Below are 20,271 nucleotides of genomic sequence, written 5' to 3' on the forward strand. Positions count from 1 at the left end.
CTGATCATCTGTAGTATTTACTAGAACCCTCATGCAAACATTTAAACAAAGAAACCTCTGGCTGTGTCCTGCTCCTCCAACCTAAATGACCGAACAGCACTTGGAAGAAGTATTGAGAAAAACGGAAATGCAGAATATGTTCTGGATGGAGCGGCATGGCCACATGGGGTCATTTTTGCTTGAGATGAGAGAAGTCTTTAGACTTGTCCTGCATCACAATGGAAGAACCAACAAGAAATCATAATCTGCTTGACTTTGTCCACAGCAACCTAACCACTCCGTACATGTCTAACCAAGAGAGTAGGTGTGGAAGTGACTACTGTCGCAAAACCAAATGGTGGAGCAGAATTGATGGGCAAAATGGCCCAATTCTGCTCCTAAATTTTATAGTCCTATGGCATAACAGTGTTGTGGAGCAGGGAAGAAATGGAAGAATTTAGGCTTGTGATTTTGGAACACCATACCCCCTTGTTTTACAAAATCACAGGAGCTGACAGCGGAATGAAATAAATTGGGGTCAGTCAAGATTAGGGAGCATTATTTACTGAAAGCAGAGGCATCACAATGGAAAGGATGGTGGCTGAGCAAACCAACAGGTGCAGAAATATTTAAACCAGGGATTTCCACATTTCTCTTGTGCTCTGTTATTGATTGAACACCCGTTATGCCTCACTATGAAAACTTAGAAGAATAAACCTATCAAAGTAACCGTAACCAAGGTTCTCTGAGATTAATGATACTCAGATGTATAAAGTATTTTGCACAGTACTGCACCTACTGGGGAAATTGTGCATAACTGCATTGGACAAAACTTGTAAATATATTGATGGCCCAATTGACACATCAAGTACCTGGCTACCAAAAAGGCAACTTTCATTTCTGAAATACCTGTATTTTAAGAATGGCAACGGTTCAGTAAATCTGCACAGTATGAACATCCCCTTTCTCCATCTCTTGTACCAAATCACAGAGGCACTGCTCCCCTTTGAAAACAAGTGGGGATATGATAATCTGATAATTTGAGACATTAAGGAATAAGTGTTTAAAGCACTGGTTTAGCAGTTGAATACTGGATTACTGGTTAGCTGGGCAACTACGTAGACACTATATCAGTTGTCAACCGTGTTGATGACATGTTGGAAAAACAAATACAAAGAAAAAATGAGAGCAATCAGTTTCAATTGAAATAACACATCCAATGAAGCTATGAAGGTGTTAATTATATTTGCTGAACATCCAGCTTTTCAAGGGGAGATCATTAGGGTCTGTAATTCCCAGAACGTTACTATACAGCTCAGTCAGTGTGGTGTGGAATCTGTCTGGTCTGTTCCTTTCAATCGCTCAAGGAGCCGCAGAGACCACAGGATGGAGGAGCTGGAAGATAGAGGACACTGTGTGATGCTGCATAGAGCTCGCATTTGTTTTTCCTTCCCTCAGTCACACAGCCCCTTCACCAGGAATTGTGCACCAGCGGGTTTTGATCACAAGTCTGTAAAACCGTGAAAGGTAAATGAGCAGAACTTAAACGAGTTTCTGAGTTGAGTTTGAAGGTGAACATGCAAACGTAAGGGTTTTATTAACCCAACGCTATAGGAAATATGCTCAGACAAATGAGAGGATGCAGCCTCACAAATACGATGCAGGATTACCTGACATGATGAAAAACAAGTATGAAGAAAGAACTTGTTGACTTCTGCAAATAAAACGAAGTGAGGCATCTTATGCCTAATGAAACCTGCAGCACATTTTATTGAACATCAAAACCTACACACAAAAACGCACTAACTTTATGTAAAAAAGTGTCATCACTGAATCAATTAACAAACTGAACCCCCAACTCAATGTTGGTGGTTGTTAATTATGTACAATTCTCCCAATTACATTACCAAGCCCCCTACACAGCACCTGCCCACCCCGTCAGAAGTCACTAAAACTGGCATGGTGAGCCTCCTGGCTCGGGTCTAGTGTTCCATGGGTGGAGGAACCACAGATGCCTCCGGCTCACTCGGAGGTGTGTTGACACACTTACAGCCATGCAGTGGCACTAGGGGCATGGCAGTGGAACACTCCAAATCTTGGAGGGCCAGCTCAAGGCGATCTACCAAATTACATTCAGGTTTACTCCTCAACTATGACAAAATGTCTTTTCTCCCTGTTCCAAACACGGAACAGGCCATCATAAGCGAGCTGGGTTGCATCACGGTGGACAAAAACAAACAAGGCAGAATGTAGGTCAACAGGAATTCAAGAGCACTGTAAGTTCTGTACGCCATGTTGGGAAGTAGGAATAGCTGAAAAGGAATTGAGTTTACTGAGGAGGGTGGAATGCTGTCAAGAGGCTGACCAGGCGGACGTGACATTGGGAATAAAGTCACCTGCACTCGTCCTTCAGAGGAGTCCTGAGAGCAGCCTTTAAGGAGCAGTGAGAATGATCACATAGGTCATTGGACTTTGGGTGATACACTTTGAGTACCCTAATGTCGGGGTTCTGGGCCATCTGAATTGAATTGGGGACTGCGGTCAGAGGAGATATCAGATGGGGTGTCAAACCAAGTAACCCAGGTGCTGATGAACACCCAAAATACTCAAGCTATGTCTGTGCCTGTCATCGATGTTTGAGGGACGACCTCTTGCCTCCTGGTAGTACAGTCCACAACAGTAAGAAGGTGTATGAAATTGTGGGGTGGGGGGAGGGGGTATAAAAAGAGGACCAACAAAGTCCACGTTGACATTGTCAAACTGTCGTTCAGGGACCTCAAAAGGACCTGAACACGACAGTTAATTTTTGCCCATTGGCACTCCATACAAGCTGCTGTCCAATCACACAGATCCTTTCTGAGGTTGTGCCAGAAAAAATTTAGTGCAGTCAGTTTCTGTGCGGCCTTCCGGCCTGAAGACGAGAGGCCATGCATGGAGTCGAAAATAGTACGTCTCCAGTTTCTAGGCACAATGGGGTGAGGACAACTGGTTGAGATATCACACAGGAGAGAAACCCCAACTTCATGTCAGCCAACAGCTAGCCCATGACTGCTGTTCGGTAAGCCTGGACCTCTGGGTCAGTAGCTTGGTCGGCTGCCATGCTGGCATAGTCAACCCCTATGTGTACGGCCTCAACAGCTGGCCTTGAGAGGCAGTCAGCCACAGCATTACTTTTCCCCTTGATATGTTGTATATCCATTGTGAACTCTGATATGTACTGCTGCCCTAAACAAAAACATTGCCTGGTGTCTCAGAGCTGGGTGTGTCTGCACCTGCTCCCCCTCCCCATCCCTGGCACTCCTTCTCGGCCATCTGTCTCTCACCCCTCTCGCAGTACTCCACCCTCGCCATTCCCAACATACTTCACTCCCACCAGATCTACAAACTCGCTCTCCACGCCACATTGACAATACAGCACTGTGCAAGAGCCTCGGACACATTAGCTATATATACGTGCCTAAGATTTTTGCACAGTACTGTACAGTTCAGTTACAACCCAATTAATGTAACATTAATCATATATACATTTAAGCATTAACAATTAGACAAGTGAGTACGCCGTGCTGAATGCCAAACCTCAGTGAATTTCTGTTTGTAGATTATTCCAATGTTTATTATTACACTCTCCTGTGCATATTTCTGCCATGACTTATCCGAGTGGCATCTGCTGATATTTGTTTTGATGATCGTGAGTTTCAATACAGAAAATCACGTAATCTTGGAATCCTGGTTATAAATTCCTGTACTGCATGAATTGTGTTTGGTTGCACAAACCCGACAAATTAAGGTCACATAAAGTCTGGTCACACACTGGATCACAGTTGGATTTTGACCCAATCTGACTGAGTGAGAGCATCAGAATTTCTTTCCTTTCTTTGTGGAACCGCAGCTCACGGCCTTTCCCCCTGGCTCTCTCCAGCTCTTTGAGGACGGACTGGAGCTCCTGAGAAATAATTCCTGGTGTCTTCTTTTCCTTCAAAATCCAGTCTAGTGCCATTTGACTTCTCAAACAATCATCCAAAGGTTGCTTGGAGTAATAGGAAATTACATCCTGCAGAAAAGAATGGAATGCCCATTAAAAAGGATGGCTTATTCACGATACAATGTTGGTTATGTTACCTACAGTACAAAGCATACCAGAAATATTTTGATGTTACCTTTTAAATTGATTATAATATAAATGAAAATAGTAAAAAAACTATATTTCACAACACATCTATAAAGTAGTGATTCAGAGGCAGGTTTAATATTACATGAAATTTGTTGTTTTGCAGCAGCAGTGCAAAGATGAGAGTGCTTATCAAAAGGAATGCATAAATCCTGCTTTTGTTGCAATTTGCCAGGATATTCATCCCCTGTAAATGTGCAATGTAGTTGCATCAATGCTTTGTACTTTGGTTGAGAAATTGATTCCAAGGCAGGTAGATTACAATGTGCTGGCTTAAATATATGGAGAACTTTAGAAATGGGGGGATGAATTTCAGAATCAGAATTAGATTTAATATCGCAGGCATATGTCATGAAATTTGTTGTTTTGCAGCAGCACTACATTATAATATATAGTAAAAAAGAGTGATAAATTATAATAAGAAATATATATTTAAATTAAGTTATTTAATTAGTGAATAGAGAGCAAAGGAAAAATAGTGAAGTAGTGTACATGGGTTCATTGTCCATTCAAAAATCTGATGGCGCAGGGGCAAAATCTGTTTCTGAATTGCTGAATGTGCGTTTTCAAGCTCCTGTACCTCCTCCCTGATGGTGGCAATGAGAAAGTGGGATGTCCTGGGTGATGGTGGGCTTTAATGATGGATGCCGCCCTTTTTCAGGCATTCCCTTTTGAAGGTGTCCTTGATGCTTGGGAGGCTAGTGCCCATGATGGAGCTGGCTGAGTTTACAACTTTCTGTAGCTTTTTTCAATCCTGTGCAGTGGTGCCTCCGTACAAGATGATGAGCCAACCATTTAGAATGCTCTCCATGGTATATAGCAATTCTCCTCAAACTCCTAATGAAATATAGTTGCTGTCATGCCTTCTTTGTAAATGCATCAATATGTTAGGCCCAAGGTAGATCTTCAGAGATGTTGACACCAGGAATTTGAAACTATTCGCTGTTTCCACTGTTGATCCTTCATTGAAGACTAATGTGTGTTCCCTTGACTTCCCCTTCTTGAAGTCCACAATCAATTTCCTAATCTCACTGACGTTGAGTGCAAGGTTGTTGGTGTGACACCACTCAACCAGCTGGCGTAGCTCGCTCCTGTACACCTCCTCATCAGCATCTGAAATTCTGCCTATGATAGTTATATTCGCGGCAAATTTGTAGACTGGGATTTGAGCTATGACTAGCCACCAGTGTTGGGTGTAGAGAGGGTAGAGCAGTGGGCTAAGTGCACGTCTTTGAGGTGTGCCAGTGTTGATTGTCAGTGAAGAGGAGATGTTAATCTGATCGGCATTGACTGTGGTCCCTCAATGAGGAAGTCAAGGATCTAGTTGTAGGGAGAGATACAGAGCTTATTGTTTAGTACTGTGTGTATGATTATGTTAAACGCAGAGTTGTAATCAATAAACAGAGCCAAGTGCAAGTTAATGATTTAGTTTTGGGATTCAATTTAATTGTTTTAAAACTTCTTTAGCAAAAATCATCTGCTGAACACATCTTTCAGTTGCCTTGACAACCACACCATTACCTGTCGGGAACACTTCCTTTCTCTCAGAACTTTCAAGCTTCCATTCCAATGTAACAGTTGAAAGATAGTCATCAATTCCTGCAAAACGAGAGGAAGTGAGAGTTCTTTACCTACAAACACAAGCAATGGGGCCATGAGTGAGCCAAGCAGACCCTGGAGCCATCTCTAACACTCAGTCGTATAAGGGCTAATATTCTTGCATCACTTTCCTTGCCTATCACCCATTCCCCTTGATTACTTCAGTGTCAAAAACCCTATTGACTATTGACCTCAGCACTGAGACTGAACACATATTCACCTCTGAGGTAGAGAGTTCAAAAGATTTGCAACCTGTGAATGAAACAATGAAATATTTCATTAACTTTTTCTGTAAGTTTTTCTTTAAAGTGTGTCCCTGGTCTCTTAACCTGAAACAAAGTGCCTTTATCTCAGATGTATTAGCAGAATAAATATAATAAATTATAGACTTTCGTAACACAGGTTATTTATTTTGTTTCCACAGGAAATTGTGAGTTTGTAATAATGAGAAGCAAGTGTTCTCAACTCGAGGAAATGCTCAGCACACACTTAATTAGGTACACCTGCTCATTAATGCAAATATCTAATCAACCAATCATGTGATAGCAACTCAATACATAAAAGCATGTAGACATGGTCAAGATGTGCAGTTGTTGTTCAGACCAAACATAAGAATGGGAAAGGAATGAGATCTAAGTGACTTTGACTGTTGGTGTGAGATGGAGTGGTTTGAGTATTCCAGAAATTGCTGATTTCCTGGGATTTACTCACACAACAGTCTCTAGAGAATATTGTGGGGAATAAAAAAAAAATCCAGTCAGCGGCAACTCTGTGGGTGAAAGCACCTTGTTAACGAGAGAAGTCAAAGGAGAATGGCCAGATCTGCTCAAGTTGACAGGAAGGTGTCAGTAACTCAAATAATCTCACATTACCACAGTGGTGTGCAGAAGAACATTGCAGAATGCACAACACATCGAGTCTCGAAGTGGATGGGGTACAGCAGCAGAAGACCTCAAACATACATTCAGTGGTCACTGTATTAGGAACAGGAGGTTCCTAGTACAGTGGCCATTGAGTGTACCGTGTAAGACAATCATTTTAGTTAGAATGCACTAATTTAATCAACATATTCTTCAAGTATTACACAAACCAGTATAAAATAATGAAAAGAGTAAGTTCAGTAAATAGTTCTTCACATTGGCTCTAACAATTAAGACACAAGAGATTCTGTAGATGCTGGAAATCTGGAACAGCACAACACAAAATGCTGAAGGAACTCAGCAGGTCAGGCATCATCCATGGAAAGAACAACAGTCGATGAATATGCCCTAATGTACCTACCTCTGTCACCACCCTGGTAGTGCCTTCCATGCACTTACCACTCTGTGTGAAACGCTGACCACTTCAAACTGCCATACTTCCTTCCAATCACCTAAAAGTATGTTCTTCCATATGCAAAAGTTACTTTCCCCAAGTAGTAAGGCTGATCAACCTCCACGAACTACCCGGCCTATCCACACTCCCCACCTCCACTATTTTTGTTCAAGTCCCCTTATGTACAGGCACTCCTATGCCCAGTGTCACTTCATGGACATACAATCAATCTATGTATAGAAGAAGCTATCTTATGTATTTGCGTGTTTTGTGTTATTTTTTAATCATTATGTTCTTTATCTTAGTGTTTTTTCTTGTGTTGCATCAGATCCAGAGTAACAATTATGTTGTTCTCTTTTATACTTGTGTACTGGAAATATTAAACTACCTTGAATTTTGAATGTCCATCAATTCCTCGTATTACCTTGTACACCTCTGTCAAGCCACCTTTCATCATCCTTCACTGCAAAGAGAAAAGCCCTGGCTCACTCAGCTTATCTTCATAAGGCACAAGAGATTTTGCAGATGCTGGAAATCCACAGCAGTACACCGAAAATGCAGCGCGTCAGGCAGCATTGATGCCAGGAGTTCCCAAACTTTCTTATGCCTTCGACCAATAACATTAAGCAAGGGGTCTGTGGACCCAAGGTTGGGAACCCGATCTATGGACAGGAATAAGCAGTCAATGTTTCGGGCTGAGTCTCTTCATCAAGATGTATGATGATCAAGTTACCTGAAATTCCAACATAGATTTTCCTTTATTAGCCTGCAGCATGTGGTAGTAGGTCCCAATGCTTGTGTTTGGATCCATGGCATCCTCTGAACTGCCCTTATAAAAATGGAATTAAAAAAAAGTCTTGTAAAATTGCTTTTGATTTCCACTCCATCAATCTATTTAAAAGGATACTCATACAACCTGGATCTCCAAGGGGAGCAAGATTTTTCAATGAATACTTCTGAATGAAAAAAGTAAGAACCTTTAAAACAAAGATGTAATGTGGAGGTTTGATTAGGCATTGGTCAGGTGACTTTTCAAGTATCGTGAGGAGTTTTGGGCCCCTTCGGGATGTCATTGGAGAGGGTCCAGAGGAGGTTCTCAAATGATCCCCCGAATGAAAGGGTTAGTATGTTGGATGTGTTTGATGGCTCTGAGCTTGTATTTGCTGGAAATTAGAAGAGTGGGGGTTGGGGATCTCATTGAAACCTATCAAATATTGAAGAACTTAGATAGAGTGGATGTTGGGAGAATATTCCCTATAGTGGGTGGGTCTAGAACAAGAGGGCACAGGCTCTGAATAGAAGGACATTCATTTAGAACAGAGATAAGGAGGAATTTATTTAGTCAGAGGGGGTTGAATCTGCGGAACTCATTGCCATAGATGGCTGTGGAAGCCAAGTCATTGGGTATATTTAAAGAGGAGGTTTTTAGGATTTTGATAAGTCAGGGTGTCAAAGATTACAGGGAGAAGGCAGGGGAATGGGTTTGGGTGGGATTATAAATCAGCAATAATGGAATGGTGGAGAGGACTCGCTGGACTGGTTGGCCTCATTCTGCTCTGACTGTATGTTTGGTGGTTTTATGGAATTTTAGTGGGCAGTTGAGTGAAATAATCTGAAGAATCTGTAGGATAATTGTGTTGAATTTACAATTCATTCTAGTTATAAACAAGACTAATGCAACATCGAACATGAGGAAATCTGCAGATGCTGGAAATTCAAACAACAACACACACAAAATGCTGGTGGAACACAGCAGGCCAGACAGCGCTTCTCACTATAGATGCTGCCTGGCCTGCTGTATTCCACCAGCGTTTTGTGTGTATTGTTGTTACTAATGCAACATGTCTGTTTTTCATTAGCAATGAGGATGGATTATGATATGTGTGTTCTTTTTATGGGTCACAAAAGTTAATATTGAACATCATGGAAATATAATTTTGGTCTTTAATGTTTAACATCATCAGCTTATCAGTTGTCAATTTTATTTATTTATTATTGATCTATCTGCTTATTTATTTAATTGATTATTCATTTATTTGTCTATCTATCCACTTATTTAATCATATTTGCACAGTTTGTCTTCTTTTGCATGCTGGTTGTTTGTCACTCTTGGTTTGTGCGTAGTTCTTCATTAATTCTATTGTATTTCTATGTTTTACTGTGAATGCCCACAAAAAATAAATCTCAAGTTAGAGTATGGTGTCATGTATGTACTTCAATAATAAATTTACTTTGAACTCTGATGAGCACCATTTGGCTTAGAGCGATAGTGTAAACGTTACCTGAAACATCATGTTGCCAAGATGTTGGTGGATTGACATGTGTTAGAGACTGCAGTAGGGAGGGGATGATGTGGTCAGTGAAGATATCCATCACTAGATCATTGGCAGAATGACCTCAGAGACATATGTATCAATAAGCTTGATAGAACACAGAGAACATTTACAAGGATGTAGACGGGACTTCAGGACCTGAGTTACAGGGGAAGGTTGAATAGGATTGAACTTTATTCACTGGCGCATAGGACATTTAGGGGGAATCCTATAGACGTACAGTATACAAAATTATGAGAGGTGTGGATAGAGTGAGACTAGAACTAGAGGACATAGATTTGGGTGAAAGGTGAAATAATTAAGGGGAAGTGTTTCACTCAGAGGGTGCTGCAAGTGTGGAACGTACTGCCGATGAAAATTGTAGATGCGAATTCAGTTGGAACATCTGAGAGAAGTGTGATAGGTAGATGCATGGGAGAAGTATGGAGGGATATGGTCCAGTGCAGGTACATGGGACTAAGCAAAGGATCAGGCTGGCATGGACTAGATGGGTTGAAGGGTCTGTTTCTGTGATGTAATACTCTATCACTCCATGAGTCTTATACACAACTAAGCTGACATATGAAGGGTGGTAGTTTTTGGAGATTAAAATATCAGATACTATCATAAATTATTGTAATTTTTCAATTCTAGCCTGCCATCATTTATTAAATCGCTGAGCTGGTCTCTTGTACACCTGCAGGAGTTTAATCCCCATCCATTGAAGATATAGGTTGTCAGAGTGGAGATATTGTAAATGTGATGATATTAATGTGTCCTCTAACCATGCAACTTATTTCCATAACTGCATGCAAATATGCTGCTCGAATTTGTAACTATCTAATATTTCTGTGTCGTTACTGATCTTTCTTGATTATGTGATAAAGCAGGACATTCAGTGGAGGAGGATGAAGTCACTGAAGGAAGAGTTGGGATTTCCACATTAAAGCAAAGATAAAGGAAAATCTGAAGATTGCTGTTGATTGCAGTTTAGTGATGTCAGTCTGATTTCCCTCATAACTTCAAGATCTGGGCCATGTTTCGAGCAGTGTTACTGCTTTGTGGCTAAGTTTGCAGCTGGTAGAAAGTTCATGGCTCAAAGTAAATTTATTATCAAAGTACATACAGTATATCTCAGCACGTGCTTCCCAGAGATTCATTTTCTCACAGGTATTCACAGCAGATAAAAATAACCACAATAGAATCAATGAAAAACTACACACAAAGACAATCAAATAACCAATGTGCAAAGGAATAGAAACTGTGCAAATACAACAATAATACATACATACATACATACTTAAATAAATAAATGATAAATAGTATTGAGAACATGAATTGTACAGTCCTTGAAATTGAGTTCATAGATTGTAGAATCAGTTCATTGTTGAGATGAGTGAAGTTATTCACGCTGGTTCAGGAGCCTGAAGGGTAATAACTGTACCTGAACCTGGTGGTGTGGGACCTAAGGATCCTGCACCTCCTTCCTGATGGCAGCAGCGAGAAGAGAACATGGCCTGGATAGCATGGGTCCTTGATGACAGATGCTACTTTCTTGTGGCAACACTCCTTGTTAGTGTGCTCAGTGATGGGGGGGGGGGGGAGCTTTTCCTGGGCTGTATCCACTACGTGTTGTGGCTTTTTCTGTTCAAAGGCATTGGTGTTTCCATCGCAGGCCATGAAGCAACTGTGGTGAACTATGTGCCTGTCTGGACACGCCCCCTGCTGACTGCTCCTGTGGCTCCTCCCACAGGCCCCTGTATAAAGACGATCTGAGGCCTGACGCTCGGCCTCAGTCTCCAGGACATAGTATGATGGACACTCACTCCTGGTTCCTTCTTCTAGTCAATAAAAGCTGATATCTCGCCTTACGTCTCAGTGTGAGTTATTGATGGTGCATCAGCAACCAGTCAGGATGCTCTCCATTCTGAATGTATAGAAGTTTGTCAAAGTTTAGCATGACTTGCTGAACCTTGCAAACTTCTAAGAAAGTAGACGTGCTGTCATGCCTTCTTTGTGATGGCATTCATATGCTGGTCCCAGTACATATCCTTTGAATTGATAGTACCAAGGAATTTAAAGTTACTGACCCTCCCCAACTCTAATATCCTGATCAGGACTGGCTCACAGACCTCCAGTTTCCCCAAAAGGTAAGTGGAGGTGCAGGCAGTGTTGAAAAACAGGGTGTCTGCAGAAGTACCTGGACATATTTGGAGAACAGGAAAAGAAGAGGCAGATGGAATATAATATAGAGAAATGTATGGTCATGCACATTGGTAGAAGGAGTAAAGGTGTCGACTATTTTGAAACGGTGATTAATTCCAAACCCTCAGTATAAGGCTGCCTCGTGAGATGTCAGTTTTGTAAGTGAGCATTGCTGACCAAAGATAAATCAAACCAATAGAGCTTATGGTACTTACACAGACGGAGGCAATGGCTTCCTCCATGCTTTCCCTGATAAATTCCACTGTGATTATACGAGATGGCTGTTCATTGAAGACAGAGTTCATTAGGGCCACTCTGGCTGCGTCTCGTCTTGCATCAGCTTTGGTTGAACAGTACTAAACAGAGAAATAGTAACAAAGTTTACAGAACTCAGAGAATATTGGGAAATACATACAGAACTCAACAAGTCAGCCAGCGTCTATGGCGGGGAATAAGAAGTTCACAAACAGTCTCAGCCCACAGATTCTTTTTAAATCCAGGGTTTTTTTTTAATAAGGCCATAAGACATAGGAGCAGAACTATACCATTTGGGCCATCAGGTCTGTTCTGCCATTTGATCTTGACCGATCCATCTCCCTATCAACCCCATTCTCCTGCATTCTCCCTGTAGCCTTTCATACCCTGACTTAGAATCTAACTTTGTATCGTCTGCAAGCTTGGCCACAAAGCTATAAATTCTGTTATTTAAGTCAGGGACGTATAACATAAAAAGAATCTGTTCCAACACGGATCCCTGCGGAACACCACTAGTCACCAGAAGCCAATCAGAAAAGGCTCCCATTATTCCTGTTCTTTACCTTCTGGCAATCAGCCACTGTTCTGTCCTATCTTGCTAAGCAGCCTCATGTGTAGCAACTTGTGAAAGACCTTCTGAAAATCCAAGTACACAACATTCACTGATTCTTTTTGTCTATCCTTCTTGTTATTTCTTCAAAGAATTCCAGCAGATTTATCAGGCAAGATTTTCCCTTAAGTAACAATGCTGATTTTGATGTATTTTACCATATGTCTCCAAGTACCCCAAAACCTCATCTTTAACAATCAACTTCAACATATATCCAGCCACTAAGGTCAGCCTATCTGGCCTATAATTACCTTTCTTCTCCCCCTCTCCCTTCTTGAAGAGAGGAGTGATACAGTCTATTTGCAATTTTCCAGACTTCCAGAATCGTATCAGAATCTAGTGATTCTTGAAAGATGAATCCTAATGCCTCCACAATCTCTTCAGCTATCTTTTTCAGAATCCTGAGGTGTAGTCCATCTAGTCCAGGTGTCTTATCTACCTTCAGACCTTTCAGCTTCCCAGCACCTTCTCCCTAGTAACAGCAACTGCTGCCATCGATACTCTTGAACTTCTGGCATACTACTAGTGTCTTCCACAGTGAAGATTGATGCAACATACTTACTTAGTTTGTCCACCATTTCCTTATCCCCCATTACTACCTCTTCAGCATCATTTTCCAATGGTCTGATAGCTACTCTCATCTCCCTTCTACTCTCTATATATCTGAAAAAACTTTTGCTATCCTCTTAGAATTTATTGGCTAGATATTATTACTTTTGTATTTCATCTTTTCCCTCATTGTGGCTTTTTTAGTTGCCTTATGTTGGTTTTTTAAACCTCCCCAATCCTCTAAACTTCCTGTTAATTTTTGCTCTATTATATACCCTCTCATTTGCTTTAATGTTGGCTTTGACTTACCTTTTCAGCCACGGTTGCATCATCCTGCTTTTAGAATATTCGTTCTTCTTTGGGATGTACCGTATCTATCCTGTGCCTTCCTAATTGCTCCCAGAATCTCCAGCCATCACTCTCTGCCATCATCCCTGCTGGTGTCCCCTTCCAATCAACTTTGGCCAGTTCCTCACTTATGCCTCTGTAATTCTCTTTACTCCACTTTAATACTGAAACATGTAGCTTTAGCTTCTCCCTCTCAAGCTGCAGGGTGAATTCTATCAAATTATGATCACAATCTCCTTAGAGTCCCTTTAAGTTCCCTAATTAAATCTGGTTCATAACATAATATCCATTCCAGAATAGCTGATCCCCTGGTGGGTTCAACCATAAGCCGATCTAAAAATCCATCTCATAGGCATTCTACAAATTCTCTCTCTTAGATCCAAAATCAACATCAACCTGACTTTCCCAATATATTTGCATATTGAAATCCCTCATGACTATTTCACACGCATTTTCTATGTCCCGCTGTAATTTGTAGCCTACAACCTGGCGACTGTTCAGAGGCCTGTATCTAATTCCCATCAAGGTCTTTTTACCCTTGCAGTTTCTTAACTTTACCCACAACAATTCTACATCTTCTGATCCTGTCTCATCTCCTTCTAAGGATTTGATTTAATTTTTTTACTGACAGGGCTACACTACCCCCTCTACCTTTCTGTCTATCCTTTTGATTCATAAGGTATCCTTGGATGTCAAGTTCATAACTATAATCTTCTTTCAGCCATGACTCGGTGATGCCTACAGTGTCATACCTGCCGATCTTTACTGTGCTACAAAATCATCTTCCTTATTCAGTATACTACATGCATATATAACAGCTTCAGTCCTGTATTTGTCACTTTTGATTTTATCCCCCATTATACTGCAACATCCCACTGACTGCCCATCACCTGCCTGTCCTATCTGAGTCTCAATACACTCTGCCTCTACTTGTATACCACCTTCCCTATCTTTAGCCCTATCCCCTGCCAAATTAGTTTAAACCGTTCCCAACAGTTCTAGAAAACCTGCCAACAAGGATATGGGTCCCCCTCAGGTTCAGCTGTAACTGTATGCAGTGTATGATCTGTACAGTGATGCCTACAACATCATACATGCCAATCTGCAACTGCCTTCAAATTCATCTGCCTTATTCTGTATACTCTGTGCATTCAAATACACCTTCAGTCCTGTGTTCACCCTTTTCAATTTTGTCCTCCTTTTCTGTTGCAATTCTGTTGACTGCAATTTTGCCATTTCCTCAGCCACACATTGCCTTTGTTTGTAACCAACTAACTCATTTTCAGCACTCCTGATCCCACCCCCCTGCCAGATTAGTTTAAATCCATCCAAACAACACTATCCAACCTGCCTGTATGGATATTGGAGCTTCTTGAGTTACCAGTGATGAACTGGGCTATATCATCTATTTTCGTATGAATTTTCGTTCAAGAGTATTGGCGCTTCCATATCAGGCTGTGATGCAGCCAGTCAGTATACTCTCCACCACCTATCTGTAGAAGTCTGTCAAAGTTTTAGATGTCATGCGGAATCTTTGCAAACTACTAAGGAAGTAGAATGCATCTCTCCCGTTTCCCGCACATCTGCCCTCACCCCATCCGCCCGCCACCCCACTCGGGATAGGGTTCCCCTTGTCCTCACCTACCACCACACCAGCCTCCGGGTCCAACGTATAATTCTCCATAACTTCCGCTGCTTCCAATGGGATCCCACTACTAAACACATCTTTCCCTCCCCCCCATTTCCGCTTTCCACAGGGATTGCTCCCTACGTGACTCCCTTGTCCACTCGTTCCCCCCCCCCCCATCCCTTCCCACCGATCTCCCTCCTGGCACTTATCCTTGTAAACGGAACAAGTGCTACACCTGCCCTTACACTTCCTCCCTCACCACCATTCAGGGCCCCAGACAGTCCTTCCAGGTGAGGCGACACTTCACCTGTGAGTCAGCTGGTGTGATATACTGTGTCTGGTGCTCCCGGTGTGGCCTTTTATATATTGGTGAGACCCGACACAGACTGGGAGACCGTTTCGCTGAACACCTACACTCTGTCTGCCAGAGAAAGCAGGATCTCCCAGTGGCCACACATTTTAGTTCCACATCCCATTCCCATTCTGATATGTCTATCCATGGCCTCCTCTACTGTCAAGATGAAGCCATACTCAGGTTGGAGGAACAACACCTTATATACCGTCTGGGTAGCCTCCAACCTGATGGCATGAACATTGACTTCTCTAACTTCCGTTAATGCCTCTCCTCCCTTTCTTACCCCATCGCTGATATATTTAGTTCCTCTACCCCCCCCTCTTTTTTCTCTCTCTCTACCTATCACTCTGGCTGTTCTCCATCTCTCTCTGGTGCTCCCCTCTCCCTTTCTTTCTCCCTAGGCCTCCCGTCCCATGACCCTTTCCCTTCTCCAGCTGTGTATCCATTTTGCCAATCACCTTTCCAGCTCTCAGCTTCACCCCACCCCCTCCGGTCTTCTCCTATCATTTCGCATTTCCCCCTCCCCCTCCTACTTTCAAATCTCTTAATATCTCTCCTTTCAGTTAGTCCTGATGAAGGGTCTCAGCCCGATACGTCGACAGTGCTCTTTCCTATAGATGCTGTCTGGCCTGCTGTGTTCCACCAGCATTTTGTGTTTGTTGCTTGAAGGAAGTGGAGGTGCTGCCATGTCGTGACTTTTTATATCCACAATCAACAACCTGCTTAAAGTGACTTAGAGTGCTCCTGACTCTAACATTATCTCAGAGATTACTTTTGAATGGAAATCTGTCTAAATTAACATAGAGAATTCTATTGCTGCATCTGAGTTACAATATTGCAATTCATTTATCAAATAATGCAAATGATTGCTCATAAAATAGGGATTAAACTAGTCTAGCGTTGAGAAGTTATTTATACTGCCAGCCATTGAGTGTATAGGTAATATGTAAGAGAGAAATACAAAATATATGGGAGAGTTGTCATACCAGTGTTTGTGTTGAAGAATACAGAATTAAATACAGAAACAGCCAATGGAGGAGGGAAGGGATTGAATCCTGACTGGAGTTATTGTGTAGTGCAAGTGAATTAACTTTAAAAGAAATTATTGCTATCTTCTCAAAGCTTCTGAGGTAGCTCATATCTTGAAAGGAGTCAGATATTAAAACTTTGATTCCATAGCAATGATATTGGTTACCACGCTGGAAATTTCCATTACAATGCAATGTAAATAGTATTGCATCACTCTGTTAGTTAAAATTGATGTAACTGCTTTGAAGAATGACATTAAAATGTTAACATCATTATATAGATTAATTGGGATTTTATGCAAGAGTGCTGGTGTTTAGAAGTTTGGAATTGGTATGATGAAGTTACATCTACAAGCTACAAGTCTTATTTTTCTTTATACAGGTGTTTCCCCCCCCCCCCCACCCAGCTTTACAAAGGTAGAGCATTCCTATGAAACCTTTCTTAAGCTGAAATGGCGTAAAGCGAAGAACCATTCATTTGTATGGGAAAAATTTTCGTAAAAGCAAAACTCCTCTTTGTTATGTGAAAACAGGTTACTAATGTAAGTCTTTTGTAAAAGCAAAGTGGCGTAAAGAAAACATTCGTAAAGCAGGGGACACCTGTATTGAATTTTCTTCATGGTCTTGACATAATATCCATTTCACACATACAGTAGGTTACACAAGATATATACTGTACATCCCAAAGAGGAAGAAGTATTCTGAAGGAAAGATGATGCAACCATGGCTGACAAGATAAGTCAAAGCCAACAAAAAAAAAGAGGGCATATAATAGAGCAAAAATTAGTGGGGTTAGTGGATCAGAAAGCTTAATAACTAACAGAAGTTGGTCATTAAAAAAGTCATTAGGAAGATAAAGGTAGAATATGAAAGTAAGCCCTCCAACAACCTAAAGAGGATAGCAAAAGATTCTTCAGATACATAAAGTGTAATAGAGAGGTGAGAGTGGATAACTGACCACTAGAAAAGGATGCTGAAGAGGTAGTAATGGGGGACAAGGAAATAGTGGATGAACTAAATAAGTATTTTGCATCAGTCTTCACTGTGGAAAATACTAGCAGTATGGTGGAAGTTCCATTTATCAGCAGTTATGAAGTGTGTGAAGTTACCATAACTACAGAATAGGTTCTTGGGAAACTGAAAGGTTTGAAGATAGACAAGTCACCTGGATCAAATGGTGTACACCCCACAGTTCTGAACAAGGTTGCTGAAGGAATTGTGGAGGCACTAATAACGATCTTTGAACAATCACTAGATTCTGGAATGGTTCTGGAGAACTGGAAAATTGCAAAGTCACTCTACTCTTCTGGAAAGGAGAGAGGCAGAGGAAAGGAAAATATAAGCCAGTTAGTCAGGCCTCAGTGGTTGGGAAGATGTTGGAGTTGATTAAGGAGGAGGTCTCAGGGTACTTGGAGGCACATGATAAAATAGGCCATAGTCAGCATGGTTTCCTCAAGGGAAACTCTTGTCTGACAGATACATTGGAATCCTTTGAAGAAATAACAAGCAGGATAGACAAATGAGAATTGGGTGTTGTTGTGTACTTGGATTTTCAGAAGGCCACGCATGAGGGTGCTTAGCAAGCTATGAGCCCATGGAATTATAGGAAAGATTCTAGCATAGATAAAGCAGTAGCTGATTGGCAGGAGGCAAAGAGTGGGAATAAAGGGAGCATTTCCTGGTTGGTTTAGTGGTGTTCCACAGGGGTCTGTGTTGGGACTGATTCTTTTTACAATTTATGCCAATGATTTGGATGATGGAATTGATAGCTTCGTTGCAAAGTTTGCAAATGATATGAAGATAGATGAAGGCGCAGGATGTTTTGAGGAAGTAGAGAGGCTACAGAAGGACTTAGACAGATTAAGAGAGTGCACAAAGAAATAGCAGATGGAATACAGTGTTGGGAAGTGTATGGTCATGCACTTTGGGAGAAGAAATGAAAGGGTTGGCTATTTTTTAAATGGAGAGAAAATACAAAAAACTGAGGTGCAAAGAGTCCTTGTGCAGGATTTCTGAAAGGTCAATTTGCAGGTTGAGTCTGTGGTGAGAAGGCACATGCAATGTTAGCATTCATTTCAAGAGGACTAGAATATAAAAGCAAGGATGTAATGTTGAAACTTTATAAAGCAGAGGTGAGACCTCACTTGGAGTATTGTGAGCAGGTTTGGGCCCCTTATCTTAGAACGGATGAGCTGAAACTGGAGAGGATTCAAAGGAAGTTCACAGAAATGGTGGCTCTAGGGCTGTATTTACCAGAATTCAAAAGAATGGGGGGGGGGGGGTCTCTTCATTGAAACATATCATATAGTGAAAGATGTTGATAGAGTGGATGTAGAGAGGGTGTTTCCTATGGTGGGAGAGTCTAAGACCAGAGGTCACAGCCTCGGAATAGAGAGACATCCTTTTAGAATGGAGATAAGGAGGAATTTGCTTAGCCAGAGAGTGGTGAGTCTGTGGAATTCTTTGCCACAGGCAGCTGCAGAAGCCAAGTCTGTATCTACATTTAAGGTAGAGGTTAATAGATTCTTGATTGGTCAGGGCTTGAAGGGATATGAGGAGAAGGCAGGAGATTGTGGCTGAGAGGAAAATTGGATCAGCCATGATGAAATGGCAGAGCAGACTTGATAGTCCAAATAGCCTAATTCTGCTCCTATATCTTATGGTCTTATCTCCATCATTGATCAACACGGCCAGTGACGGGCTGGGGGCAGCCCGCAAGTGTTGCCATGCTTCTGGTACCAATGTAGCACGCCCGCAGTTTGCTAACCCCAACCCAGGGGTTCCCAAACTGGAGTTCACGGACCCTTGGGTTAATGGTAAGGCTGTACAGCATAAAAGAGGTTGGGAACCCCTGCTCTAACCAATATGTCTTTGGAATGTGGGGGGAAAGCGGTGTACCCAGAGGAAATCCTTTGCATTCAGTCCTGTCAGAATCAACCCTCACCAAGGTGCCTGCATGGAAAGTCTGCTCTTTCTTAGGTAGGGAGATCACATCTGCACATACTACTCCTGATGAGCTCTCATCGAAATCCTGGGTAAATGAAGAAAAACTTTGCACCTACACTCATTCTCTCATTATGAAGGGAAACGCACCACTTGCTTCCTTAATTGCTTGCAGCCTTGTAAGTTTGTTGTCAGTAACTGAAGTACAAGTTTCTTTGTACATCAAGACTTCCCAGTATAGCACCATTTAAATATGTCTCACTTTTATTTTCTTCTACCTCACTGGGTAACTCGACATTGTACTGCATATACTAACTGTCCCACTCTGTGTAACTTGCATTAAAGTGCCTTCATGTGCATTTCAGTATTTATAATTTCATTCAGTTTCATGTCATTTGCAAACTTTAGAATATTGCATTCTTTTCCTTTATCCAAATCATTGATATGTAGGTTAGGATTAGCTGAGGTCCAAGCACTGATCAATGAGTTACTTATCTCAAGCTATTCCAAAAACTACATTTTTTCTTTTCCATCAACCAATTTTCAATCTATGCTAACACAATTCCCCAAAAAGTCCATTCACTTTAGAGCCTTAGAGCACAGAAACAGACCCTTTGGCACATTTAGTTGGTGCCGAATTATTATTCTGCCTTGTCCCATAGCACTCCATACCCCTCTCATCCATGTACTCTTATCATCTTCTAGCTTGTACTTCCCCTCCCCTTCACCTTGACCTGAACTCTCAACTCTTTATTCCTCTCCCTAGATGCTGCTTTCCCAGCTGAGTTCCTCCAGCATTTTGTGTGTGTTTCTCTGGATTTCCAGCATCTGCAGAATCTCCTGTGTTAATCAATATCAGTAGAGCCTTGCATTATGAAGCCATTATTTCTATCCCTACACTATCTCCCCCACTCATCTATTGTCCATTATAATTTTCTTTAACCTGTAAGGAAATTCAAAATATTGACGCATGTGG

General features: G+C 41.6%; 1 protein-coding gene across 1 annotated transcript in view; it reads right to left on the reverse strand.

Moving 5' to 3' along the window:
- Positions 1-3,709: 3,709 nt before the first annotated feature.
- LOC132393868 (protein limb expression 1 homolog) overlaps positions 3,710-20,271 on the reverse strand; it is a 40,232-nt gene continuing 23,670 nt past the window's right edge. The window contains exons 4-7 of the mRNA XM_059969261.1: positions 11,793-11,933; positions 7,794-7,889; positions 5,669-5,746; positions 3,710-4,030 (exon numbers count right to left, since the gene is read on the reverse strand). Coding sequence (XP_059825244.1) covers positions 3,710-4,030; positions 5,669-5,746; positions 7,794-7,889; positions 11,793-11,933 — 636 coding nt within the window. The remainder of the gene's footprint in view (positions 4,031-5,668; positions 5,747-7,793; positions 7,890-11,792; positions 11,934-20,271) is intronic.

Source organism: Hypanus sabinus, chromosome 5 (genome assembly GCF_030144855.1).
Source record: "Hypanus sabinus isolate sHypSab1 chromosome 5, sHypSab1.hap1, whole genome shotgun sequence".
Taxonomy (NCBI): Eukaryota; Metazoa; Chordata; class Chondrichthyes; order Myliobatiformes; family Dasyatidae; genus Hypanus; species Hypanus sabinus.